Genomic DNA, 26,994 nt, shown 5'->3' with positions numbered 1-26,994 from the left:
CATGAATTTCTGTAGAATCTTAATGAGTTCTAAAGAATGCTGGTCTTATTTCTGAAACCATTTTTATCTCTTTTACAAATAGCAGGCTAGTAAAAGGTAGCTTATTTGTACAGAGCCTTGTTTTGAAACAGCACATTAAAAAAAAAAAAAGGCTTCAGTCTGCAGCACTTGACTTGGATTTCTGAAGAACTCTGTCACCTTCCATCCACTCTGCTGTGTCTGTGGAGTCAGGCCACTGAGACAAATGCATATCGTGTTTCCTTCTATTTCACCTGCTTTTACTCGTTGTTTTCTTGGATGATTTTTTCTGGCATTCCTCCTGAACACAGCTAAGGCACATGGAAAACAAACATGACTGGTGACAGTCAACATGGCTTCACTAATGGCAAATTGAGCCCAACAAATTTGGTGGCCTCCTATGACGCAGTTATAGCATGGGGTAAGGGAAAAGCAATGGATGTTATCCAGTTGGACTTATGCAAAGTGTTTGACACTGTCCTGCATGACATCATTGTCTTTAAATTGGAGAGACATGGATTTGATGGATGGACCATGCAGTAGAAAAGGAATTGACCAGATGGTCCAAGTGGAGACCAGTGATGAGTGGCATTTTCTCAGGAGTCAGTTTTGGAACAGACACTGTTTAATGTCTTTGCTGGCAACATGGAAAGTGAGATTGAATGCAGTCTCAGAGTTTGTCAACACCAAGCTGTGTGGTGCAGTTGATACACTGGAGGAATGGCATGCTTTCCAGAGGGACATTAACTGATTTGAGAAGTGAAGTTCAACAAGGGCAAGTGCAAGGTCAAGCAATACCTGAGTCAAGCAATACCAAGCACAAATACATGCTGGGCAGAGGTTAGGTTGAGAGCAGCCCTGAAGAGAAGGACATGAGGTGTTGGTTAATGAGAAGGAGTACGCTCTTGTAGCTTGGTCAACGTTATCCTGGGCTGCATCAAAAGAGGGGCGGCCACCAAGGAAGGGGAGGGGATTGTCCTCTTCTTCTTCTGCCCTCATGAGACCCCATCTGAAGTACTGCCTCCAGGTCTGGGGCCTCTGGCACAAGGAAGATATGGAGCTGTTTGAGTGGGTCTGGAGGAAGGCTAAAAAGATGATCAAAGGGCTGAAGCACCTCTCCTGTGGAGACAGGCTGAGAGAGCTGAGCTTGTTCAGTCTAGAAAAGAGAAATCACAGGGAGTGTACTTTTTTTTCACACCTATTGTTTTGCATTAGTCACCAATGTTGATTAAAGTCTAAGTTATTAAGATGACTTCACTGCCAGAGTGTTGATAAGAAGGAAGGTGAAAACTGATAGGAGGGTGCTACAGCTGAATCTGACTCTGCATGTACAGTAGCTGTCCTTATATCTGTCTGCCCAAAGGTGGTGGTGCCTTGTGCAAAGGCCAAGAGAAAAGAAATGAAAGGCTCAGCCTAGGTATGTGGAGAAGGAAAGAGGTGGCTGCAAAGAGGAGCAGAGTAGCTGTCAGAAGGGATTCAGCTTCTTGAAACGTGCATCAGAGGAATGACTTAGGTCTGCACAGCTGGGGGCTTGGGGAGGCTGGAAGAGCAACCTTCCCTGTCTTGTATTCAGTTCAGGCAAATAAGGAAGTTAATTTGCTGGATGTCCTGAGTAGTGCGTGGTGATACAAAATGTTCCTCTGTATTTTATATGAGTTTGAGGAAGCACAGCTTCCCAGCTCTTAGGCAGGCAATTTGCAAACATGGAACGAGTCATTTCCAAATTGCAGTATTTAGGGAAGCAATTAAAACAGGGTTAAATATTTGAAATAACTAAAAATGCCAGGACTGGAGATACTTGTGAGGTTTTGTGAAGCTGATTTAATCTTGGAGAAACCTGATCAGGAAGAACGAAAGCATTTGTTGAAACCTAACCTCAGTTGAACTGTTGGCTCTGCCAGGAGAAAAGCCGAAAGAAAGTTTGTGTGAACCAGGGAGTTGGGAGAGCCATGCTGACATTCCTTCCTGTGCCTGTCAGTGTTGAGGAGTTCAGGACCGAACCAGAAGGCATCCCTGAGCTGCCTACTGGCCACAGTAGTGCCCTACAGCAGAAAAGGTTTGTGCCCTGGTACCATATGCAGACATGCACGTGTACTGACCCCAGACACGTGCTGTTGTGTTAAATTGCACATGTGGATTTGGACGATGCGTTGTGGGCAGTGCTGTGAGCAAGCATGGGAGGCAATGCATGGCCTGGCTTCCTTCGAGTTCAGAACAGGAGTTCTGGGTGATGCATGCCGTGTCTGAGAAGGGTGGGGTAGCAGCAAGGAGCTGCTGTGCTTGGTGTCAACTGAAATGGAGGGAGGGGTTTCTCCATCCCTGGGAGTGCTGGAACTGGGCTTGGAGATCACAGAATCACAGAATTGTAGGGGTTGGAAGGGACCTCCAGAGATCATCGAGTCCAACCCCCCTGCCAAAGCAGGTTCCCTACAGCAGGTCGCACAGGTAGGCATCCAGGCAGGTCTTGAACATCTCCAGAGAAGGAGACTCCACCACCTCCCTGGGCAGCCTGTTCCAGTGCTCCGTCACCTCACTGTAAAGAAGTTCTTGCGCATGTTTGTGCAGAACTTCCTATGCTGCAGTTTCCAGCTGTTTCCCCTTGTCCTGTCTCCACTCACCACTGAAAAGAGTCCGGCCTCGCCATTCTGCCCCCCACACCTTAGATATTTATAGACCTGGATCAGGTCCCCTCTCAGTCATCTTTTCTCAAGGCTGAACAGACCCAGTTCACTCAGCCTTTCCTCATAGCAGAGATGCTCCAGGCCCTTCACCATCTTTGTGGCCCTCTGCTGGACTCTTTCCAAGAGATCCCTGTCCTTTTCGTACTGGGCAGCCCAGAACTGGATGCAGTACTCCAGATGAGGCCTCGCTAGGGCAGAGTAGAGGAATCGGGGCTGTCAGCTGTCACGGGGCTTCACAACCTTCCTGGAGAAGGGATGTAGATCCAAGCCCAAGCAATGGCAGGAAAGATACAATTTTCCTGGGAAGACTGCAAGGAGTTTTCTAATTGGGAAAGCTGATGAAATTCGCTGGGCTGGAAGGAGACTGTAGCTTCCATGCCTTCAGCAAGGGTACAGCCTGGCTTTCCTAAGTCTTCTGACCTGTTGTCATAGTTTCTAATCTTTTCCTTAGAAACTCCCTCATTCTTTTGTCTGTTTTCCCCATGTTTTTCTTGATGTAGAGGTTTCAAAGCACAGTGCAGCTGCACTTTGCTAGTGCTATTTAGCATGGAGGGATTTCTTCATATCCAGCTGACAAAGCTCCTGTTTGCTTTCTGCAGTTTGATGTCTGACTTACTTACAGCAACCTGTGACTCATTCCAGCCTCTGAGCTGCTCTAAGGAATTGCCCTGTTAATGGTGTTCATGATTGTCCTGTGTTTATGCAATTAATGAGTCCTGAAATTACCTAACATTGCAGTGTCACAGAATCACAGAATCACAGAATCACCCGGGTTGGAAGGGACCCCAAGGATCATGTAGTTCCAACCCCCCTGCCTAGCAGGGCCACCAAACATACACATTCAGATCAGGTTGCCCAGGACCCCGTCCAACCTGGCCTTAAACACGTCCAAGGACGGGGCATCCACAACCTCCCTGGGCAGCCCGTTCCAGGGTCTAACCACTCTCCTAGTAAAGAACTTCCCCCTAACATCTAACCTAAATCTTCCCTCCTTCAACTTAAAACCATTTCCCCTAGTCCTGCTGTTGTCAGCCCTTTTGAAGAGTTTACTCCCCTCCTGGGTGTAGGTTCCCTTCAGGTATTGATAGGCTGCAATGAGGTCACCCCGCAGCCTTCTCTTCTCCAGGCTGAACAAGCCCAACTCCCTCAGCCTGTCCTCATAGGGGAGCTGCTCCAGCCCCCTGATCATCTTAGTCGCCCTCCTCTGGACCCTTTCCAAAATCTCAATGTCCTTCTTGTACTGAGGGCTCCACACCTGGACACAGTACTCCAGGTGGGGCCTCACAAGAGCCGAGTAGAGAGGGACAATCACCTCCCTGTCCCTGCTGGCCACCCCTCTCCTGATGGAGCCCAGGATCCCATTTGCCTTTCGAGCTGCCAGAGCACACTGCTGGCTCATATTCAGTCTCTCGTCCATCAGGACCCCCAAGTCCTTCTCTGCCGAGCTGCTCTCAAGGACCACTCCTCCCAGCCTGTACAGGTGCCTGGGGTTCTTCCGGCCCAAATGCAAAACCTTGCACTTTGCCGTGTTGAACCTCATCAGGTTCACCCGAGCCCAGCCCTCCAGCCTGTCGAGGTCCCTCTGAATGGCATCCCTTCCTTCCACCGTATCAACCGCACCACTCAGCTTGGTGTCGTCAGCAAACTTGCTGAGGGTGCACTCAATTCCCTCATCGATGTCATTAATAAAGATGTTAAAGAGCACCGGTCCCAAGACAGACCCTTGGGGGACACCACTTGTTACCGGCCTCCACCTGGACATAGAGCCATTGACCACCACCCTCTGTCTGCGGCCTTTCAACCAATTGCTTATCCATCGGGTCGTCCACCCATCAAATCCACTTCCCTCCAATTTGGAGATGAGGATGTGGTGGGGGACCATGTCAAAGGCCTTGCTCAGGTCCAGGTAAATGACATCGGTCGCCTTCCCTTCATCAAGTGTCCTTGATGAATTGTCTGCATTTTTCAAACCAGCTGTCCAGCTTGCCAAGGCTGTTCTGATTTGTCAACTGTGTGCTAGCACCTTCTGTTAGCTTGAGATCTGCATGTGAATTTTAACATGTCTGACCTGGCTCCAGTGGTGGTAATGGAAATATTTGTGTATTTGATCTAGGACCAATCCTTAAGTCACCTAGATGATATATTGTTCAACTGATTGGCTTTTGCACACCTCAAGGTAATACTTTTCTCAGTTGACTTATGGAAAATGCCATGTCAAAAAGGTATGGACACTCTCAGTCTCATAATTGTATGATTCTATGATATCTGTTCTTTTTCCTGTCCCTAGGAGCTGCTATTCTGTAAGAGGAAACTGTCAGTTTGACCATGAGTAGCTGCCAGCATGGATTTGTCGAGAATAAACCACTTCCTTGCTGTCAGGTAGGTACTTGATTTCACATGCTTGCTCTTTTCTGCAGGTAAAGGATTTGAAACTAGACAATTTTTTTCTTTGTTTTAAAGGCGTTTGTCCTTTTTGATCTCTGGACTTTCATCTGTCCTCCATCGCTTCCCAAACAAGACCACATATGTTTGAGAATTCAAAACATTTCACCAGCTTCTCATATGTGCTTTGGTGATGAATAGTAGCAGCACAGCCATTTGGAAAAATTAATTTATCCCTAGATAAAGACTCCCTAGTTTAAACTCGTGCTCCTCCATTCTCACTCTCACTTGTTGTTTAAGTGCTGTTAACACGCAGAGGAGGCAGAGTAGTTGTACATTTCTCGTATTAGGTATCAATACTTTTCTCTTGGTTAGAGTCCAGCTTCTTCCTTTGTCTTCCTCTTTCAGTTTAATCCTGAATGTAATATGTACCCAAATGAGACTCAAATGAACACACACAAGATCATTACAATTATATATATATATGTGTGTATATATATATCAGACATTATGCTCAGCAGTTTGGTAACACTGATGCTGAGCAGCATCTTTCCTTCACTAAATATTGGCACTTCAGATCCTGGATTAGAAAACCATGGCAGTTCTAGTTTCTGAGTTAGACAAAGATCAGCATCACTGGGTCACCTCTGTGCCTAGGAAAAGCACTCAGGCTGCAAGGCCGTGTTCGTCATGTGCTTGCAAACTCATGTGAGAGTTTCCAATGTGACTGCATAGTCTCAGTCAATGCTGCTATTTCCTCACCTTGATGAACAAAGGAGTCACATCAACATCTTAATACCGACGGGGGAATACTACAAAAACTGACAACAAGTGTAAGGGATTTTTGTTATCGCCCACTAGTTTGCACATGATCTGGTGTGATTCATAGTCTTCACAAAGTGGGAGAGCAACTGCAAAGGACAATTTTAGAAATATCATCCAATAGAGTAGTGAGGAAATCAGGCACAACAAACAAATGGAAATAATTGCAGTACCCCAGGTTTACCATAAAACCTTCAAAAAAAAACAAAAAGCAAACAATACAGAAGCTACAGACTGTGAAGTCAGAAAATAAAGGATAACAGCTTTTAAAAAATGCAGTAAGGACAGAGATTTATAGTGAAAACATAGTGGTGGGGCTTTTACCTTGCTGTAGTTTGGGGACCCAAGTTATTGGATAGGTATCTGCTTTCGACCTCATAGGGTTTCAAGGCTCTCTCTTTGGACCAGTCTGTTCGCTGGGTTTTCTAAGTCTGTGCATTGAGGAATTTATTTAGTGTCAAAAGAAAAAAAAAGTGGAGGGTTTATTTTTCTCTTCACTGTCTAGCCCTACCAGCAATGGGCAGTGTCATGATCCTTACAAGCACTTGAATTAGTGTTTGTCTTGGAAACTATGCCAAAGAAGCTATTTTTCTGATTGTTAAGCACCAGTTCCTTTCGTAACTGTGTAATTTTGGGGTTCTGTTTCAGCTGAGATTTTAGGCATCTCCTCTGTATGTCCATAGTATGTCTATTTATTTGTAGATCTTGAATGTTGTGTGTGGCAGTTGAATAAACAAATCTCTCTCAGGATGAAGTCTGAGTAAAGGAGAGAAAATAGATCTGTTATTTATTGTTTTTAAAGCATAACAATTCACTGAAATCAGCAGGTGCTTCATTTTATTTTTTGTGCTTTGTTGTTGTTTGGATGGTTTTTGAACGTGATCCAGACAAATGAGGATGATCAAAACCAAGCTGGCTGCAGCCCTTGGTGACCTGCTGTAGGTGAGCCTACTTTGGCATGGGGTTGGACTTAAACCATCTGCAGAGCTTCCTTCCAACCTTTCTTCCTTCCGCCCAACTATTTGGTGGTTTTTTCAAACTTGGCATGGATTCTGAGTCATAAATTTGATTTTTAAAAAATTATTCACATTCAGGCCTGCTGTCTTCATTCAGAAGTTCCAGTAATTTTACTTCTGTATTTCACTTTGATGCTGGCTCCATGCCACTGACCTTTTGTGAAGTTCAATTCTTATCACTCTCTTTGCATGCAGCAGATTTTTCCAATATTAATTTAAGGAATGCCTGAAAACTGTTACACTGCTTATTTCCTTTAAAAAAAAAAAAAAATCTTCTTTTCACAGTCACCCAAACTTTTCACACCAGTGAACTTTTGTAACCTTTTGGTGTGTTTATATTACCCTCTTTTATATTTGACTTCTCACTTGCAAAGGGCTGGAGTGGAAATCCTAGGTTCCAGACATGAGAACAAGTTGCCATCTTCTGAACCCACGCTCTGTGGCTCTTGCTTCACAGAGATTCTGGCTTTCCAGCAGCTACTGAACCTGAACTGCTTACGCTGACAGCTGAGCTTGTTGACTGCCTCAGCTCTAAGCCTCTTGTATAGCTAGCTCAGACTCTTCGTGCTTAAGTAATAGCAGTGTTAATTGGAGTAGTTGCAGCTGTACAAGCAACAGTGGAACTACAGGTTGTGCTGGCATGATGCACTGAAAAGCTGTTACAGGTTGCTCTCTGAACTCTTCAGTGGTTGAACTTTTGCTTTCCGAAGCAACACCTATTTGTAAATACAGGTTAATGAGATGTTGATATCCTGATCACAGCCTGATCAAGGCAAACAAGGAATGGAATGGTGTTGGCCATGCTGGAGATGTTCTTGTTCTGTATCTGAGGTTTTCAGTCAGCATAGCTTTCAGAGGTTCTCAGTGCTGCTCTGCACAGAACAATCATTGTAGTGATTCAAGTACATAACCCCAAACATTGGCATGGCCTTGAACAGTAGTGGTGCATCAGGCTTTAGAAATAGCCTCTTCAAACTGGGCACGTGGAATCTGCAACTGCCTGAAGGTGCAGGTGGATGTGACTACTTGCTGGCAGTCACAAAAGCTGACTGGGACGGCTTCGGTGCAGTCACATTTCACAGCTTGCTTGTTCAGTGTCTGAAAAACATAGCTTGCTTGAGACCTGTGGGAAGAGGAGCCTCAGCAGAGCCTGTAGCTTCACTCTGTGAAGTGGCTACACAGGTGGCATGAAACTCCAGTTTTTTGCATGCTCAGTCAAGGACTTTCTCAGTCAAATCATAGGGGTGCTTCACTGAAAATGCATCGAAGTAGTTGCAGTATTTGCACAAAGCTTGTTCTGACTTCTGTTAGCACAGTCTCTTTAAGAACTGTTGGATGCTTTTGTGTTTTGCCATGAAGCTCAGTGCTCAAACAAATCACAGTCGTGTTTTCCTTGAAAGCTGCACAGTACAGGAGGAAAGTGGAATTTGACTTTTCAAGTCTTGTCAAATCTTAACCACTTAATATGAAGCCTTATAGCAGTATTAACATATTATAGCTTGAAGACCAACCGCTCCAAGATGCAGAAGAATCACTCTAAGCACGCATACCTAGCTTCTTATTTATGGGGATCCTTTTCTCTAGGTACTGGGGGTATTATGTACCCCTTTCATTAGGGAAGAAACTTCCTTATTAGAAGTTGTCTATTCTGAGTATTTGTTTTAAAACTATTGCAGCAAAATAGAAATACTTGCAAATACTCTCAGTGCAAGTGAATCTTTGCAGGGATTCACTCCAAAGCTGACTGCAAGGAGGAAAAAAAAAGCAGCATTCAGCCTGTGAGAACTGGTTTTACTGCTTAAGTATTTCTCAATCGTATTGCTGCATCGTGTGCAAGAACTGATATTAGTGCATGCAAGAGTATAGCAGAGGCAGAAGGGAGTGTGTCCCCACACTGTTTTGCAACACTGCACTTTTGAAGTTCCTCGGCTGTGCTAAGAGGATGTGGTTATTCAGTTTTGCTGCTGTTTCAGGAAGGACGGAGCTCCAGTAAACTTTCCCTGAAAAGTCACCTGGAAACCACAGAGATAAAACTACCTGAGAAGGGAGATGCCACCAGTGGGAGATGGGAACATAGGGCTAGATGAGCACAAATCCTGAGTTCAGGAGAATGATGAGACCAATGAAGTGCACCCTGCATGGGAGCACTGCACAGCACATGCTATTTCTGCCCTGAATGGTTATTCTTAGGGGCTGAAGCCTTTGACATTCTGTGGGAGGGGACACATCACTGCAAAGGGTATCTAAGTGCAACACAACAAAGCCTCAGAAGAGTTCACAAAATCAGTTGCCACTCATTCTTGGGGTGGTGGTGGCTGTGCTAATCAATTTTTTCCACTGCATGCTGTGCCTTCCCAGGAGCTGCCACTGTGCAGCAAGTTTAGGGGATTCCACGTCTGGTTATCAAAGGATGGATCTTGTGTGGGAGGGGGAAGCCTGCCTGCACCCCACACTGGCTCCTCATGTCAGCCACAGAGATTCATCTAAAAAGATGACAGTGTACAGAGCTGCCTTTAAAGCACTGTGCTGTGGTCCCACTGCCTTGTCTCAGTGTCACCTGCTTGTTTTGCTGTCTCTTTCAAGCAAGCTTCACCATATTCTCCTCAGACTGGCTCCACTCTATGGCGGGCAGTGAGTGCAAAGCAGCGTGTTGCAGAGCCTCTCTGCAGAGATGAATTCCTGCCTTGCACGTAGTAGTTTTCAGGTGTCAGAGGATGCCTATTATTCCCAGCACAATACCTGGAACAGTTTTGGAATCTCTCTTCCAGTGATAGAAGACTGGCAGTGAGAAGATGGAAAACTAAAGACTAAATTTCCTTTTTGTCTGTGCACAAGCACCAGACTTGTGCACATGCATCCCTCTTGCCTGATTTCAAGCCATTGCATTCCTCTCTCCCTCCTCTGTGCTGCCACGTTGCTTTCATTTTCATCCCATCACCTGCTCTTCAGAGGGCTGTTTTTCATTTCTGAAGCTAGGCCTCATCTCAGTCACAGGTGCTGTGTGCTGCAGCTTCCTGTCTGGGACACTGATTGGTGCTGCTCTTCTGGGTTGTGCTTGCTCTCGCAGGAGGCCAGGACTCATCTTAGCAGGGTCTCTACATGCTCTGGACTCTTGTACCTCTTTCCCTCACAACGTGCTCACCCAGCTAGGAGCATCCTGAACAAATGAATGCTGGTAACTGGAGGGTTATTGTTCTAAGAGCAATTAAGAGTACTAGAGTAGGTCACTGAGTTTTTGTTTTTTTTTTTTGTTTTTAAATTGAATTATGTAATTGCAGTCAATGAGGACTCCTGCAGCTGATAAATGAAAGTTTTAACAGCATTTACACCTTGATATAGGCATACTTTGTACATATTCCTAGTTCTTATGATGTTCCTGCAGCAAAGCACTGTCTTCCCGCACATCCCAGCCTCCTTGCTGGGGACAGGGGATATGGGACACATCCCTCACCCAAAGAATCATCCTAGCCATTCGCAGTGGGCAGCTGTTTGATTCAGAGATCCAGGTACAGGCTGTGCCTCCCAGGTTAGGGTTTGCCCACGCAATAGCAGGGGATGTGTGTCCCTGGAGCTGTTTCCAGGAAGGAGACCTTCCCCACTGCCATGCCCAGGTGAGCTGGGAACATGGGGAGAGGTTGAAAACACATCCTTAGTTCCCACCACACGTGTAGCAGATGCTGTTTAGGTGCATTGTTTACTTGCATGGAAAGTATGTGCTTTAGGGGTAATGCTGTGTTGTAAGTAAGGCTCTGGCTGGGTGGACTCTAGCACCTGTGCTGCTGTCATCTTTTGGCTCTGGGACTGTCCCACTGCGACATGAAGGTTAGAGGTGGTCTTGTGCAACTGAAAGCTGTTAAGGATAGGGACTGCTCTGGCTCTTGTTTTCTAAGCACCAGTTCTCCTCAGGGGCTTGCTGCATGTCTCTAGCAGAGCAGAGGGGAGTCAACATTCAAATAACAGTTACTAAAATGTGTGCAGTTTGTGCATCTACAGGTGACATGCTGGTGGGTTCAACGCTATACCAGCGTAGGGCTCAGATTAGGGCTGCTCTTGGTAGAGGGAAGGGAGGCCCCATATCAGTGCAGCCAGGACCGAAGATCCCCATCCCTCTCTACGGGTGTCTGGTTGTCACCTGTAAGTCATTGCAGAGGGTGGAACTTAGGAAAGCTCTGTCCTTGCCACTTGGTAGGGCACGACCAGGCCTTGCAGGAGGTGGAGTGGGTACGCCATGCTGAGTGCTATTAAACTAAATCTGCACTTGTGGTCTTATGCCCTGCCTAGTTTCCCTGTCTCTTGGTAGATGATGTTCGGTTGTCCATGGGCAAGCCTGTGTGGATGCCTGATCTTCTTTCAGAAGTGATGGTGGAGGTGAGGGCTGTGGGTGGCTCCTTTCTTCACTTGTTCCCCTTTCTTATGTGCTTCAGTGCCTTGCTCCAAGGAGATGTGGAGCAGGTGAGAAGGGCTCAGCTGTGTCCGGATGGAGGTGGAGGCCCTGCCCTATAGCATGGCCTCGCTTTGTGAGCATCACCTTGCCTCTCTGAGCTGGGGACCCAGGTGGCTGGTGCAGGTGGCTGTTGTGGGGTGAGTTGCAGCTGGCTCTGACTGGGGAGGGCTGCGGGGGCACAGCTGGAGCCAGGCACAAGCTGGTCCCTCAACCATGAGGAGACTTGGTGGGGCTGATGCAGGGTTCACCTCACAACACGTGTGTTCCACCTGTGAAAGCTGCCTATGATACGTGTGTATTGCCAAGGTAGTAAGGCGCTTCTTGGAGGAGGGAGGAGATGCCTTTTGTGTCATTAAGGATTTAGCAAAGACAGTGGATGCGTTGGTGTGGCACTGACGGGATGGGTGACAGCATGAGCAGTCAGCGCCGTCCTGCTCGCTGCCCGGCCTGGTCCCTGGATTGATGCTAGGAACTCGCCTGGGGAACAAGTGCCTTTAAGCTCATCATGTGCTTCTAACTCTATGTTTTTGTTTGTTTATTTTTTAATGCCTTCTAGAAATAAACTTTCTCATAACTCCCCACTGGTCCAGTGCTTTCTGTGCTGTGGTAATACCACAAGCTGTGGGAGGTCAGCAGCCATTATAGACACTGGACAACTAGCACATGTCATGAAAGGTTCTTTCACCAATGGCTTCTTGCCCATAAATGTAAAATGAGGAGGTAAAAGTGGATGTAAGAATGAGAAAAGGAGAGACCGCACTGAATGGCAGCAGGAGCAGAGATACACCAATACCTCTGCACAAATGCACAGATTGCTCAGAGCCATTTTTGAACCTTGATGCCTTGAACATCCACTGGCTTCAGAAACTCTCCTGACTTTCCTGGAGCTCTGACACCCACAGGCAGCATGTGCCTAGAAAGCTACAGTGAGCGAGTTCAGCTGGGCACTGCCCTTAGCCGGGGATGTGAGGTGCAGGTGAGAAGCCAGGGCACACAGCAGCAGTGAGAGCTGCTTAACCTCGTATCTCTCTGCTTTGCTGCTTTGACCTAATAATGTATAGGTATTTCTCATGCTTTAGATTTTTAGCTGAAACTCACAGGCTGATTGCTACTGGAACATGCTACTAAGAAATTTTACTACAACACACTTTGAATTCACATTGATTTTATAGAAAAAGAATTTGAGACTTCTCTTTTTTAGAATCAGCAGCACTGCTGTTCTGAGTACGATGGTGTGGCACGCTGTTTGGAATTTCCCTTGCTTTCTATATATATACATGCAGCAAAGCCACAGGAAATAGAAGTTAAAAAAAAAACCAAAAAACAGCCATAGAACATAGGTATCTTCTTGAACAAATTTTATTCTATCATTGGTTTTATCATTAGTGAGCACTTAATCTTGGGCCATCACTTAAGGCTTGTTTTAAAAGATCTGATGCCCTATAAATCATTTGAGGGTGAAACGCATTGCCTTAAAGTTGCTGAAAAATGAGTGGATTTTTAGGCTCTTGGTTCTGTAGCTCTGCACTTTATGATACGTACTGCAACTTTATTGTTGATCTTCTCTCTCTCGGGGCTTTTGGGGTGAGGACTCACTGCTGAGTTTTCTCCCAGTTGTCTCTGCTGTGATTCACTCTCGCCTACAGTTGCTGTCACAATAATGTGCTAGGGCCTATTTCTGCATGGCAGCCTGCATAGTCTGGCATTGTAAGTAAATAGCATTTACTTTGAAATCCCATCCTAAATATGGTATCATTAAATCCAGCAGCCACGAAGACTAACTTGCCAGCGCTCAGACTGAACCTGTGGTCTGAAAACATTGTTAGTGAGAGAGCTGCTCAGGAGCCCTGAGCCAATCCTAGCTCTGAACTCATGCTGCGCTGGAGAGCAAAACTTGAGGAGGGTGATTCTAAAGAGGGAGCAACTCTAGGAGAAGGGATGGAGTTGGTCATGAAGGTAGTTGGACAAAAAACACCCAGGCATCTCTGTGTGATAGTGCATTCGTACAAGGCCTAGAGGAGACAGTTACTTGTCTCCTTCCAGACTCCCACAGGGGTACAGGTACATCTGCCTGCCTTTTAGCACTGTTCTGCCTCTCGAGTGAGGGTACTGCTCATCAGTGCAGAGAGACTGACAGAAATCAGAATGGGCCTGATATTGGGGTTTGGTTACGTTGGATGCCTTTGGCAACTGATGCAGTAAATAAGGAACTGAGTCCCATATGGTCATGCAGACTTTCTGCATGGTTTCAAGAGTCTATGCAATTTTACAAATGTGTTTTCAGTGAACATATGTTGTACAAATGGCTAATGAAAGTTCATGAAGTTTATGCTGTTCAAGTTGCTTTCATTTTACACAGTTCCTTTCTTACTCATGCACTGTCATTGCTTTCTTTTGGAAAAGAAGCTGCATTGCTTTCACCATTTGATACACACTACATGGACAGCAGTCCATGTGGCGGAGAAAAAAACTGCATGAGGCCAAAGGAGCGTTCCTTAAAGTAAAGGGTTCAAAAATAGTGTGAATTCATGGCTGCTTCTACTTCAACACTGGGGCAGTGGAGCTGACAGTTCTTATACATTCCAGCCTGCAGTTTGAGGAAGCTGCACTGTAAATGTAGGTGTTGGAATTGCTTGGGAAGTACTGATGTGTATGCTGTGCTTGCTGAGGAGAGGGCAAAGCACTGGGTGGCAGCTTTTTTAGGACAGATAGTGTATGCCTTATAGTCTGAATCAAACAGTTGCAGAAGATGCTGGTAGTTTAGTTTTACAGCATCTAATTGGTTTCTTGGTTAGCACAAAGACAGAGAAATAGGTAAGGTTCTTCTTACTAGAGTTGGGGGAAAATGGGAAGTAGTAAAATAGCCCCAAAGCTGAGGTATTTTTGTGCTGGAAAGTAGCTGGACTTTTCATGCTGGTATTCAAATTTCAGGTTTTTATCGTGTAGCTTTAGGTTGTAAGAGACTTGCTGTAACCTATGCTTGATCTGTAACTTCATCAGTCTGTATTTGCTGCGCCTCTTTGTAGGTATATCCAGATTCCCAGCAGTCATTTCACCTGAATCCTCCTTTTCCAGGATTTGCATTCCAATCTCTGCGTTGACAGGGAGGGAACTACTTTACAGGACTTGAAGCAATATCAAGGATATCTTCTGTTGATTCCTGTGTACTGCAGCTTCCTGTATCTAATTCTTCCATCCATATCTAATAGTTGCAGTTCAATCTGTCCAAGTATACCCAGAGGGCAGCATTAATGTACTTTAAAACCATAAACAAGGTTTGTCTAATGAGACACTAGGCAAAAGAAATAAACTAACCATTGAGAGATTAGCTTATGCCACAGGAAGTTTAATCATATTTTTCTCAGCATGTATTTTGTGTGCTGCATCTGATCTCTAAGACCTTAAAAGGCAATGTTTAAAATGGTCACCTTACAGGAAAAAAAAAGAAAAATCTCTGCACATTTATGTATGCTGTGATGGGAAAACCAAACTAGCAATCGTGGGCTTACAATGAGATAGAGTAGATCAGTAACAAAAACACTGCACCTGCACACTGCATGTCCATGTGTCTGTTTCTGGTAATTGCAGTAAGGCAGTATTGGCAGAAATCATCATCTCCCTTTGGGCTGTAAAAGAATGGTGAAAAAGCAGATTTAAGATGTGCTTAGAGAAGATGGTTCTGTCTTTAACTGTGCATCCCAGAATTTCTGACATGTCTTGCTCAAGGATTGGCTCCAGGCCATAAGACTACTGCTGTCCCAAGGAAGGGACATTTCTTTCCCTCTCATCCTAAGAGAGCAGCTTTCCCTCTGTGTGGTTCTAGTTGCTCCAGCTGTGCTGTAACCATCCAGATGTTAATCATACAGACAGAACTGCTGTGGTGCTTCATTATGCATGTTGGGGAAAGAGGAATGTACTGTTTCCTCTCCTGCTTTGTGAACCTGGACCACAGCAAAGAACACTTTGTTCACTTACGTTGAAACTACTTGGAAACGGAGAGGAAAACTGATGAAAATTTAGTGCTGCGGGGAAAAATAAATTGGAGACTGGACTCCTAGCAAGTTGCTGTTCAGCAGGAGAAACTTTTCTGTTTGGGAGACCAAGAGATGGTGATGCTGTAGGAAATCCTAGCAATTACTGGAAGTAAGAGGGGGGAGAAAAAAAATACAAATAGAGACTGAGCAAATGCACGGTCCTCTTCAAGTGCACTACTGAAAAGGAAGCAAGGCAGAAGATGGGTGGTGTTAAAGTAAGGTGGGTGGATTTCTTTAGTGTATTTGTCTGCACACCATCCAGCTCTGACCTATTAAGAAATACTGGGAGCTATGGCTGAGAAAAACCCTCCAGTCCCTGTGTGTAGACATTGTTATGTCTAATCTTTCTTCTCAAAACAACTTCCTCATACAGCTGAGAGACTCCAGTGCAGACATGAAAAAATTTAAGCTAGCAATGGCACAGCCACAAAGGTTGTGCAGCAGGGTAGGGCATTAACTGTGTTCTCATGCATCTGAAATGTCATTTGTCCTCTGAAATGAGTTATTTTCAACATATTTGAATATAGTTTGAGACGCTGGTTATCGCTGCAGGAACAGAATAACTCATACCTGAAACCATGACATTTAGTTAGCCACCAAGTAACAGACTCTTTTACACTTTAATATCCTAAAAGATAGTTTTGACTACTGATACAGTAAAGCGACTGCACAATCACTTTTATTATAAAAATACTTAAGTCAAATTGGAATACAGTCAATAATTACACAAATACTTTTGCAAACATGTGAATTATTTATGGCACAGAAAAAAAAATAAATATCCCTGTACATTGTTTCTGTGCAAAAAAAGACAGGCCAGCGTTAGTCAATAACCAGCCCTTGAATTTTTTCTTTACTTCTCCAGATTTTAGTTGAACACAAGGATTTTCAGGTAGGATGTTTGAAAGTTCAGCTTCAATTTCCAAGAAAATACTTTCACTTGAAATCCAGATAAAGTACAAGAAGATTTTTCTTATCTTATGCCAAACTCCTCCATTCTTCAGCATGTGCTGTTTGCAAGAGAATGATGTTTCCAAGCTCAGTGACTTTTTCCACAAGCCTTCAGACTGTTGTGAACAATTAGACTCAAGAGTCAAACTGGAGTCGAAAGCCAGCTACCACTACATTTTGTTTTCTTTAGTTTGTAGTAGAAGTTGCATTACGCTTGCGTTGCTCGCAGCTGTTAAATTCTTCACAAGAACATTTTGCTTTTTCTCTAAGTCTTCCATACAGTCCACAAGAAGGTGAAGTCAAATAAGAGGTAGATCCTGTTCATCCTCCTAGTTCCTAACAGCTGTCCATCTGAATTACTCTGGTTAGGAGTATAGGAGATGGGCCAAGTTTTACTGTCTGTAGAGTAGTGATTGATTTATGTGCCTCACATCACATTGTCATTGGCAACATTCCGTAACGTGCTTGAGAAACTCATCACTGAGTTCATCACTGAAAAATCTCATACAATGAGGACACCTAAGTTCACCCTGTGCCCTGCCCTCTGATCCTGACTTTCCATTGTCAGCAGGTGGGGAAGGCTGTTCAGACTGTGAGCCTGTTCTTCTTGCACCTGGTTGGCCTGGGCTGCTGCCTCGTAGGTGTTCAACTTTTGTCTGTACATGCATATGATTCTGGTTACCAGTGTGAACTCTGAAACGACTACTTGTGTCTCTGGAGTCCTAGAAAGAGAAAGAAGAGCTCTTGAAGAAAAAAAAAAAAGTAGAAGTATATCTCCAAAATAATGTTACCACCTTAATCTGAAACACCGTGTTTGTCTTTACCTGAAGATTTGGAAATAGAATAGGTGACATTTTTAGTTTTATTAAGAAAAAGTCAAGCAGGCTTGTAGAAAACAGGACAGAGCTGGCATGATACTTTAAAGACACCGCTGTTACAAAAGTCAGTTTTCCCTGTCTTCCTTATAACAATTTACAATTACTGTGGTCAATGAAAAGAGGGAAAATGGGCTGGAAAGAGTATGTAGTAGGATGCATTTTTACTACAAAACAAAACTACAAAGCAATGGCTTGTGATAGCTGCACTGAACTGACATGGTTTTAGAAGTACTAGGATTTTTTAAATAATGTTTTCTTAAAAGTACATTGTAGATGAGATGCTCTTATTTGAAAAAACTGTTGTATTGCTTGTTTACCTTCTTGCCTTCTTGCCTTCTTGCTAGCTGGTGTTGCAGACATGAAACTTCTAGCTGAAGTTCTTGTATTTTACTCTGTGCTCGTTCCCTGTCTGATCTCTCTGATGTGAAATCATCTTTATAAACTAGGACCTGAAAAAGAATTATGTTCATATTTTAGTAAGAGTATAGCAGGTGAGATTAAGTAGTTGAAGCTGAGATTCTTTCTTTGAAAGCACTTATTTCCCAAATCTCAGTATGTTCATTTCTATCATATCTTTGCTTTAAAGGCAGTTTTTCTTTTTTACATCTTAGATTTTTGTAATATCTTGTAGAAAATAAAAATAATATTTTAATGGCAACAGAACTGCATGTAATTCTTTAAGTAGGGTTTCTTTCTCCAAGTGTTGTTAAGTAGCCAAATGAGGCAAGACAAATGGCAAAAGGAAAAGATTTGAGGTCTGCATATATAAAGAAGGAATTCCCAAATCTAGAGGAAAAAAACATCTAAGAACCTGTTGCTCCAGCATTTGTATGCGCTCGCTATCTCCTTCTCTAGCCTTCTTCACATCTTCCAATTCTCTCCTGGATTTTTTGCACTCGTTCATTTTTTCTTCCAGCAGCTTGTTTAGCCGGAGTATCTCCTTTTGCATCAGCTCAGAACTGGTTTGTGCTGAAGGTGTGCTGTGCTGCTGCTCCAGCTGTGACTTCAGCTCTTTCAGCTGCAAGTGCAGGCGCTTCACATACTCATCTCTACTAGCGTCGTACTTCTGCCATTTTGCATTTAAGTCTTCCACCTGAAAGACCACCCAGTAGCATCACAACATGAAGGTGCAAACATCCAAGCTTTCACAGATTGTCTACATGGGCAGGACCTAATTTCTCTACATATGTAGTATATAATATGCTGACTCAACCACTGTGCATCAATGAGCCATTCCATGGGAGAGTGGAAGGTCATTATGCTATAAGCTGAGTCTTCCATCTGCCAAGTCATAGAGACAGCATTAAATCATATGGAACGGGAAGGGTTGGTGGTCACCCTTGGACCAGTGCCATTCTTCTGGAGTGGAATATTGATGCAGGGAAGGAACAAGAAAGCCATTTCCTTCTGCAGTGTATTTTTAACAACAAAAATAGATTTCAGATAACATAATAAGCTGTTCTTGGCCAAGAGAACAAAGACTGCCACACTGAGAGGAGTAAAACTATCTGGGAATTGCATTAAACTGGCCTATAAGTTTGGAATGGGAAGGGCCTAGTTAATCCAAATACTGTAATTCAAAATAATGAAATTTTCATTTTGTACAAAATAAAGTACTCACATGAGCTACTTTTTGCTTTAACATTCTATTTTCATCTTGTAGTTTGCAGATGAGAGCTTGAAGTGAAGTTTCATTGTCTAATACCTGTAACTTTCAGATAAAGAAAGTGTTATTTAGCTATGCTGTGAAACTGGAGGTAATTTCTTTTATAAGTACTTGCTATCAGTAACACAAACACATGCATACTAAGAGGATAGCTTACAGCTTTTCATCTTAATAAGCACAATGTAATCAGTTTTGTTACTACCTCGGTACTGCTTTTAAATATGTCCGTGTGGTCTCATAAAATCATGTCGCACTCCAGGCCCCCAAAGCAACAAGGCCAGTAACACACAGCTCCCGTGCCAAAGGGCCTCAGTGCTGCCAACAGCACCTGGCAGTTTACATGAAGGTATTGGAAATGATGTATTTGAAGTGGGGAAATGCATGAAAGGGCACATACATGTCTTCATCTTGCTCTGCTACTACTGTCAATTTTGGCTACTACAAGAAAGTAAGCAGCTTTTTAATAGAAATTTCTAAGTTGACTGAAAGGATACCACTTTTTTTTTTATACAGTTGTGACATCTGCTTTAAAAAAAGCCCCAGTGTATGTGAGTAATATAGAACACTTTTGTACAAAATTCCCTAGAATCAGCTAGTACTTGCCTCTGAAATTTCTCTTCAACAGGGAAGTCCCCGCTGGACAAGGTTAGCTAGTTATTACATACATCAAAGTCTATCAAGTTTCCTGCCTATCAATTATACCAAGTATAAGAATACTGGAAGTTTCAAGTGCCTTGTACAGTCCTTTCTTCTCACACCAACCCCACCTCTGTCTGTTTCTCAGAGGTCGTTTTAACGTGATTGAGTTTCCTTTAGAAGTGCTCCTTGTGTGTTCAGAGTGCAAGTGACCTATGTGTGCGAGTACCACAAAAGCATTGGTCCACAACCATCTGAGACACAGCCTTACCACTACACCACAAAACCATGCGACAGAACGACGCCATGCAGTGCTATAGCATCCTACTCGTCCCTTCTGATTTTACCCACTTATGGTATTTTCATGAATTACTTCATCACTGCAACCCGCCGTGATTTCTGGAAGAGTGGAACAACACTCTTTACCCTATGCTGCAAAGCTTCAACTGAGGTGACGATGCTGTAAAGCCACAACACTGTGTGACAAAATCCAGGTGTTTGCACCTCCCCCACCAGGGACATTTCTGCCCCTTTTCTATCATGAAGCACTTTGTCTAAACACGCCTGCTGGAGAGAAGCATCGTCTTAGAGTGGGAGGGCAGAGGGGAACCCCAGAGCAAAAATAGGTAAGACATTTTGACCTGCTCTTTCCTAACCAACTTTCTGTAGCTCTGTGCTACTCATGCAAAGCCACGTGCCGTAGAGTTGTTAATAGAAATGCTACTTTAAAAAAGTTACTCCTTATTTTGTGACTTAGATGCTTCCAGCAGTCATCACATATCACCTTCAAAAACACAGCACCATCTAGTGATGCACACGTTTTTCAGTCTCAGGAAGGTATCTGCCTGCTGTGCATGCAGGCAAGAATTGCCATCAGGGAGCTGCTGAGGTTGGAAATGCCCTCTTCACATCATCTCAAAAAAAAGTCAGGGACAGCCAGAAGCCAAGTGACTGACAACTGCTTCAACCCTCAGCTTAGGCAATCAGTTCTTTAGAGATTGCCATTATAGTCTTTTCACCACGCAAAATTATCTGGAGGCATATTTCTCACTAATTACTGGTTATAGTACAATAGTTAGTTATACCTCAGAAGCTAGCAGTACACGTACAAAACACAGCAGCTGTAAAAATACCTGATTAGATCTTTCAGTGGCAATCTGGTCGTCCAAATTCCCCTTCTCTTTTCTTTGCTTCTCTTCTAAACATTTTGCCAGATGTTGGCACATTTCTGCTGTGGATGCTAATTTGCGTTGAAGTTGGTGAGTTTCATCAGTGAGTGACCGGCACAGAACATCGCTGGTGGCCTGAGCCTTCTCTCGCTCTGCCAAGCTCTTCTGAAGTCGTAAGATTTCTCTCTCCTTTTCATATGGAGGCTGATTTATCATCTTCTCTATCTCTGTGTTTTTCTCCTCTAGCTGCTGATTCAACTTCTGCACTTCCTAAACATAAGGGAGGAGGAAGTTATTTAAAGTGAAGTGAACACACAAGCCAAAGCATAAGATAGACTTTTAGATTGCAGTAGTTCCATACTGCTTCTATACTCCCTGCAAAGTACTTAAAAGGTAAAAATAAATTCATTTCTATATAAACACTCAACCTTAGAGCTGACAGGTCACTCAGTCAGAATCAGGAACTGCCCAGGCAGCTCTCCAAGCACTTCCTGGTCAGCACAATGAAGAACACAGAAACGTGCAAAAATGTGCCAAGAGTTTATGAAACCCACTTGCAGCAGCTACAAACCAAAAGATGAAACTTACAAGAAGCATGCAGTTTAAAAGTAGTAACTGTGGTGACTGAGAAATGCTTACTAGTCCTGCATTCTAAGTGACCAGACTGCTAGTGGAGATTTCCCCCTCTCCCCCGCCCCCCCCCAAAAAATTGGACCTAGTAAGTCATCTTAACAAAAACCAAGCATCCTTATTGCCTGGAACAGAGATAAAGGCAAATCAGAGCAGCAGCTTTCCCACCTAGCAAAGGACAAGTGGTAAGGACAAACAAACAGAAAGTTAAATCCTTGTGGCAGCAATAACTGTTGGCAACAGCCGACTCCAACATAGCTGACTCCTGGCATACTTTTATAAAATAAACATGTATCTCATTGCTGCGCTTTCTTGTTGAATCAAGACTATGGGTCATCCACATTGCAGCAAGTTAGCATTAATCTAGGTTCTCTGAGAAGGAAGAAGGCAGCTCACAGACAGTACGACGGCACTCAGGTAGCACGCATCTGTAGTACACCAGTCCTGACTCTGCCAAAAGCAGCCTGTGCCCGTCACCCTCCAAAAGCAAAGCATGCCAGTGGGTGCCAGACTGCTGCAGAGCTGGCGCTGCCCTGGGTGCCAGCACAGACACTGAGCAAGCAGTCAAGCTTGACTCCCCCAGTTCCTCAGGACCAATGAAGTGCCGCCACCACACGGGCCAATGACTTCAGAACATGTCCTTTTTTGTTATTATTTTTAGTGGCGTTGATTTCAGCATTTTGGATTAGAAATAAAACACTTATATCTAAAAGAATTTTCAGTCTAACCTACAGAAATAGCACTCATTACTAACATTTATATTCTTTCACATTGTGCTGAATTTCCACTTTGCTACAGATTAAATACATTCAGCATCAGACTTCAGAACATATTTGGATCCCACCAGCCTTCAAGTGCCACTAAGATCATTTCTTACTACGAATTTCCAGACCTGAACACATTTACATGCATTTTAGGTGAGCGTCATATGTGGAAAACGTTTTGTATAAACATTAGGTCAAGAGAGGGCTTGTGACAAAAACACTTGTTTCAATTTTAAGTACTGCTTCTTAGTTTGGAAATTCCTCCTTTATACAGCTTCATACAGAAAGAAACGCTTAGAAATTCTTCAAGCATTCTTAGGCTGAGCATGGGAAAGTCTCAGTGACAGCCCCAGAAATAGTGCCTGGGGGCGGGGGGGGCACAGCTCCGTGCTGCAGCAGACAAGAGATCCTATCTCGCCAGTCTGCCTCATTTGCAGAGTGCAAATCTGATACTGAAGTGCTCCCATTGTCAGTACAACACCAGCCATTGCTGTCACAAAAATAATGGAGAAAGCGGTGTTACCCATCGTTTGTACTTCATTTGTGCCAACTCTTTCTGCTCATCTGGTGCAAGGAGTTCATACAACCTTTAGGCTTGGAAGGGAACATTAAAGGCCAACTGGTCCAACTGCCTGCGATGCACAGCTCCATCAGCTGCTCAGAGCACGCCGTGGCTGTGTGCAGGGACGGCACATCCAGCACAGCCAGGCAACCTGTTCCAGTGCCTCAGCACCACTACTGTAAAAAAAACTTTTTGCCCTGTATCTCTTCTAAATCTCCCTTCTTTTAGCTTGAAACCACTTCCCCTTGTCCTATCCCAACAGATCCTGCTGAAGAATCTGTCCCCTTCCACCCTGTACCCCCTGAAGGCCCGTTCTCAGGTCTCCCCGGAGCCTTTTCTTGTCCAGGCCGAGCAGCCCCAGTTCTCTCAGCCCGTCCTCGAGTTAAGCAATGCAGAATTTCCACACATTTCAACTACTTCTGTTCTGCCCGCAAGAACAGTTACGCGAAGGCTCGCAGCGCCTCGCTGTGTATCTGCAGCACATCCTCACGCCGCACGATCCCGCCGGCAGCGCCCAGCCGGTCGCGCATCCCTCGGCACCGCCCGCCAGCCCCGAGCCCCCGCGCCGCTTCCTCCTCGCCCCGCGCAGCCTCTCCTCACCTGGCTCAGCGCCTCCACTCTGAGCGCCGAGAGCCGCTCGCTGTCCCGCAGTCGCTCCCGGGCCTGCCCCAGCTGCTCCAGCAGACTCTCCACCAGCGAGCGGGCGGGCTCGGCCCCCGCCTCGCCAACCCCCGCCTGCTGCTGCTGCTGCTGTTGCCGGGCCAGGCTGCTCCGCAGCTCCCGCACCGTGGCTTCCTTGGCGGCGAGCTGCAGCTGGAGGTGCTTCAGCTGCTGGGCGGACTCGTGGTACAGCGTGCAGAGCGCGTTGTAGCGGGGCACTTTGCTCTTCAGGCTCCTGTTCTCCCGGTGCAGCTTTTCCAGCGTTTCCTCCACCTGCCTGAAGCGGGCCACCAGCGGGTCGGCGCTGCCGGCCTCGCTCACCGAGCACATGACGGGGGACGAGCTCCGCTCGCGCCGCCGCCCCTTCTCTCCGTCCTCCGGGGCGAGCGGTAACCCGGCCAGCTGCATGCAAACCGCGGGCAGGGCCAAGGCGGCCGCCGGCGCTTCGCTCTTCCGCCTTCCTCGACGCAGGAGGAGCCGCCCGCCTTTAAGGCCTCGAGTCCCGCCCAGCCGAGGCTTACGGAGCGGGGAAGCCCGCGGCGGGGCGGGCGGCGCTCCGGGCAGCGCTCCGCAGGGGCTGGAGCGGGAGGCGGGCGCGGAGCGGGGGAATCCCGCGGCACGGGGAGCCGGGTTGGGACGGGCTGGGAGCCGGGGGTGAGGAGGAGGAGGAGGAGGAGGAGGAGGACAAGGAGGAGAGGGAGGAGAAGGAGGGGATTGCAGAGCTGAGAGCGGCAAGGGAGCGGGGGGCTGCGCTTCGCCCCGTTGCGAAAGCGCCACGCCGTCCCAGCAGGAGCTGCGGGGATTTCCGGGCGCGGAAGGGGACTTCCCTTCCGTTCCCTTCCCCACCCCCCGCACACAGCTCGGCCAGCGCCTACCCCGCGGGAGGGAGGACGGCAGCGGTCCGTCGTGCCGGTCGGTGCCCCGTCGCCTCAGGAAGGGGTGCTGGAGGAGGCGGAAAGCGGCGCGCCGGGTGTCCGTGCGGTGGGTGGCGGTGAGCGGTGCGACCGCAGAGCCCTTCCGCCGCCGGAGCCCGTTGGTGGATGCGGTGATCTGCACGGCCCCATCGCTGCCACGCTGTTCAGACGGCAAGAGAGAAACGAGGCTTTGAGCTCTCGAGCACTAAAGCCCTGGTTACGTGTGATTCGTGTTTGTGATGCTTAATAAATGCACGTCTGTGTGCACTTGTATAATTATTCAGCAAGGCTGTGTGTATGGACGCCCGGTCGCTGTAGGTTCGGTGTAAGCACGCAGGCCCCAGGGCAGCGCAGGGAGCGCATAAAGCAGCGGTGAGCCGTGTGAGGGAGGGCAGGGCTCTGCGTGAGCGCCTCTGGTCGCAATCACCACAAAGACACGGTGAAGAAGAATTGGTGTGAAACACGTACAAGAGGCTAAGCTGTGACGCCCAGGTGCTTGGAGGCACCCGTTTCATTTCAGCCCACTGTGAAGGCGGTGTCAGTTGACTGGATGCAAAGGCAACATTTTCCCTGTGAAGACAATGAAATGCTGGGACGGCTTTGAGCAGCTAGGGACCTCCCAACCTGGATTATCGTCTGATTCAAGGGTCGGTAACAGAAAGAAAGTCACTATTTTGTTACCTCAATTATGCTAGAAAGAATTAAGCAAAAATTGGATGTGATAGTGTCATTGAGGTTGGAAAAGACTCCATGATCATCTAGTCCAGCTTCAGCCCATGCCCACCATGCCTGCTGCCCATGTCCTTCCACGTCCCTCAGGGCCTCGTTGACCCTCTTGAACTCCTCCAAGGCTGCCGACTCCACCACTTCCCTGCATGGCCCGTTCCAATGCATCGCTACAGTTTCCGAGAAGAAATTTTTCCTAACATCCAACTCCAAATCATCACTTGGTTTTGCTATTTATAAAATCATGAGTTAACTTGATGGAAATGGAAGACCCCGTGTGAAAAAAAATGGTGGAACGCTTGCCCAAGATGCAGGTCTGTGGTACACTTGTTATTTCACCTTTTTTGTAATGTTGGTACTCCGTGATTACACACTGAAAGATGGCATGTGCAGAAATGCAGTTCTTGACCCTTTGATTGAAGACAGAATTGTGTCCTACAGCTCTAAGACACTTTTTCCTAGGAAGAAATGAGATTTTCTCCTTAAAAAATTCCAGTGTTTTATAGTTTTCATACTTGTTAGTAAGAAAAACAAAAAGCAACATAGACTTTAATTTCCATTTTCTTATTACTGTACTGCAGTCAAACCTGAGTGAAAAATTTGGAGCAAAACTGCTTTTGTTGACTGATGAAATTTGTTGTAGAAACGTATGGCAAAGTGCAAGTAATGGAGAAATCTGTTTGGTTTCCTGCCAATTCAGCAAACACCAGGTGCCTGCAGATGTGGCAGCAACACCTTTAGACCAACATCAGGAAGTTTAAGTAGTTATCCAAAGGAATAATTTATTGTGCAGTTGTGTTTTTAATGCAGCATCAGTTTAAAATCAAGCACGCCATCTGATTACTGAAAACTTGATAAGAATAGATCTTTGAGTAAAGGCAGAGGAAAACACCACTGGCTTGAGGGAAATTTGCCCTGCGTAAGTCCTGAGTGAGAAACTGATCCCTTATGTTCTTGGGAATGCCCTTGGATGACTGTTCCCTTTTGTCAGTTCTGAAATGTGGAGGAATTCTCGGGAATTCAGTGACTGGAAGCTGTACCAGAAGGTGAGTCAGAGCCTGCTGCGTTCTCAAGGCGACGCGGCTTTTCCTGGATTGCCTTCGGTTTGCTGATAAAGCAGCTGGTGTGCTGAGCGGCACCGCGTTTGTCATTCCTCAGCTTCAGATAGTGGAATGATGGCTTGTTAAGTGCAGAAATTCTGATTAGCAAGTAACTGTGTGGACAGCAGGTATTCTCTGCACTACTTTGTGCAACAGAAAAGCTTCACTTTCCATGCCTCGCTTGTTTCAGCTTGCAGTAAAAGGTAACGTTCACTTCAACCCTTAAAACCTTATTCAACCCTTAAAACCCTTATTAAAACCACAGGAGTAAAATTTAACCTCTCATAAATTAAAAGAAATCTTAACAGAAGTCATTGAAAATCTTTTTTTGTGTGTGTTGTAACCCACAATTACAATTTCTGTATATGAACAGAAGCGATTGGCTCCCTAGAAACAAAAAGGAGGTTAAGCAGCTCTGGGGAAATTGGTAAATGGGAAATGTGAACAGTGCAGTTAGATTGGATTAAGTGTCTGTAGGCAGGGGGGGTGTTCATTTTTATTTTCCATTTTGAAATGTGAGTTATTTGTAGAGTTGGTAAAATTTTTTTTTTTTAATTATAGGTAAAAAGAATAATTTCTCTGTATGTGACAGTTATATATAATGTGAATATAACCTGTAACATTTCTGCAAATGTGCTAAGAATTGTAGAATCATAGGAAGGCCTGGGTTGAAAAGGACCCCAATGACCATCCAATTCCAACCCCCTGCTACGTGCAGGGTCACCAACCAGCAGACCAGGCTGCCCAGAGCCACATCCAGCCTGGCCTTGAATGCCTGCAGGGATGGGGCATCCACAGCCTCCTTGGTCAGCCTGTTCCAGTGCATCACCACCCTCTGAGTGAAAAACTTCCTCCTAATATCTAACCTAAACCTGCCCTGTCTCAGTTTAAGACCATTCCCCTTTGTCCACCCTTGTAAACAGCCACTCCCCATCCTGTTC

The 26,994-nt window shown here is 45.5% G+C and overlaps 2 protein-coding genes across 2 annotated transcripts in view; one reads left to right on the top strand and one right to left on the bottom strand.

The window, feature by feature from the left end:
• Nucleotides 1–16,049: 16,049 nt before the first annotated feature.
• On the bottom strand, nucleotides 16,050–23,834 carry TNIP2 (TNFAIP3 interacting protein 2). The gene is given in 7 exon segments (XM_048942562.1): nucleotides 16,050–16,973; nucleotides 16,975–17,070; nucleotides 17,544–17,675; nucleotides 18,038–18,319; nucleotides 18,848–18,937; nucleotides 20,662–20,967; nucleotides 23,254–23,834. Coding segments are annotated over 7 exon segments (1,497 nt in total). The 5' UTR covers nucleotides 23,722–23,834; the 3' UTR covers nucleotides 16,050–16,850.
• Nucleotides 23,835–24,410: 576 nt separating this feature from the next.
• Nucleotides 24,411–26,994, top strand: part of SH3BP2 (SH3 domain binding protein 2) — an 81,244-nt gene continuing 78,660 nt past the window's right edge. Inside the window, exon 1 of the mRNA XM_048942554.1 lies at nucleotides 24,411–25,999. The gene's annotated coding sequence lies outside the window, so the exon portion shown is untranslated. The remainder of the gene's footprint in view (nucleotides 26,000–26,994) is intronic.

This window comes from Lagopus muta, chromosome 4, assembly GCF_023343835.1.
Source record: "Lagopus muta isolate bLagMut1 chromosome 4, bLagMut1 primary, whole genome shotgun sequence".
Lineage (NCBI taxonomy): Eukaryota > Metazoa > Chordata > Aves > Galliformes > Phasianidae > Lagopus > Lagopus muta.
The sequence above is the reverse complement of the archived record's forward strand: the minus strand, read 5'-3'. Positions and strand labels throughout refer to the sequence as shown.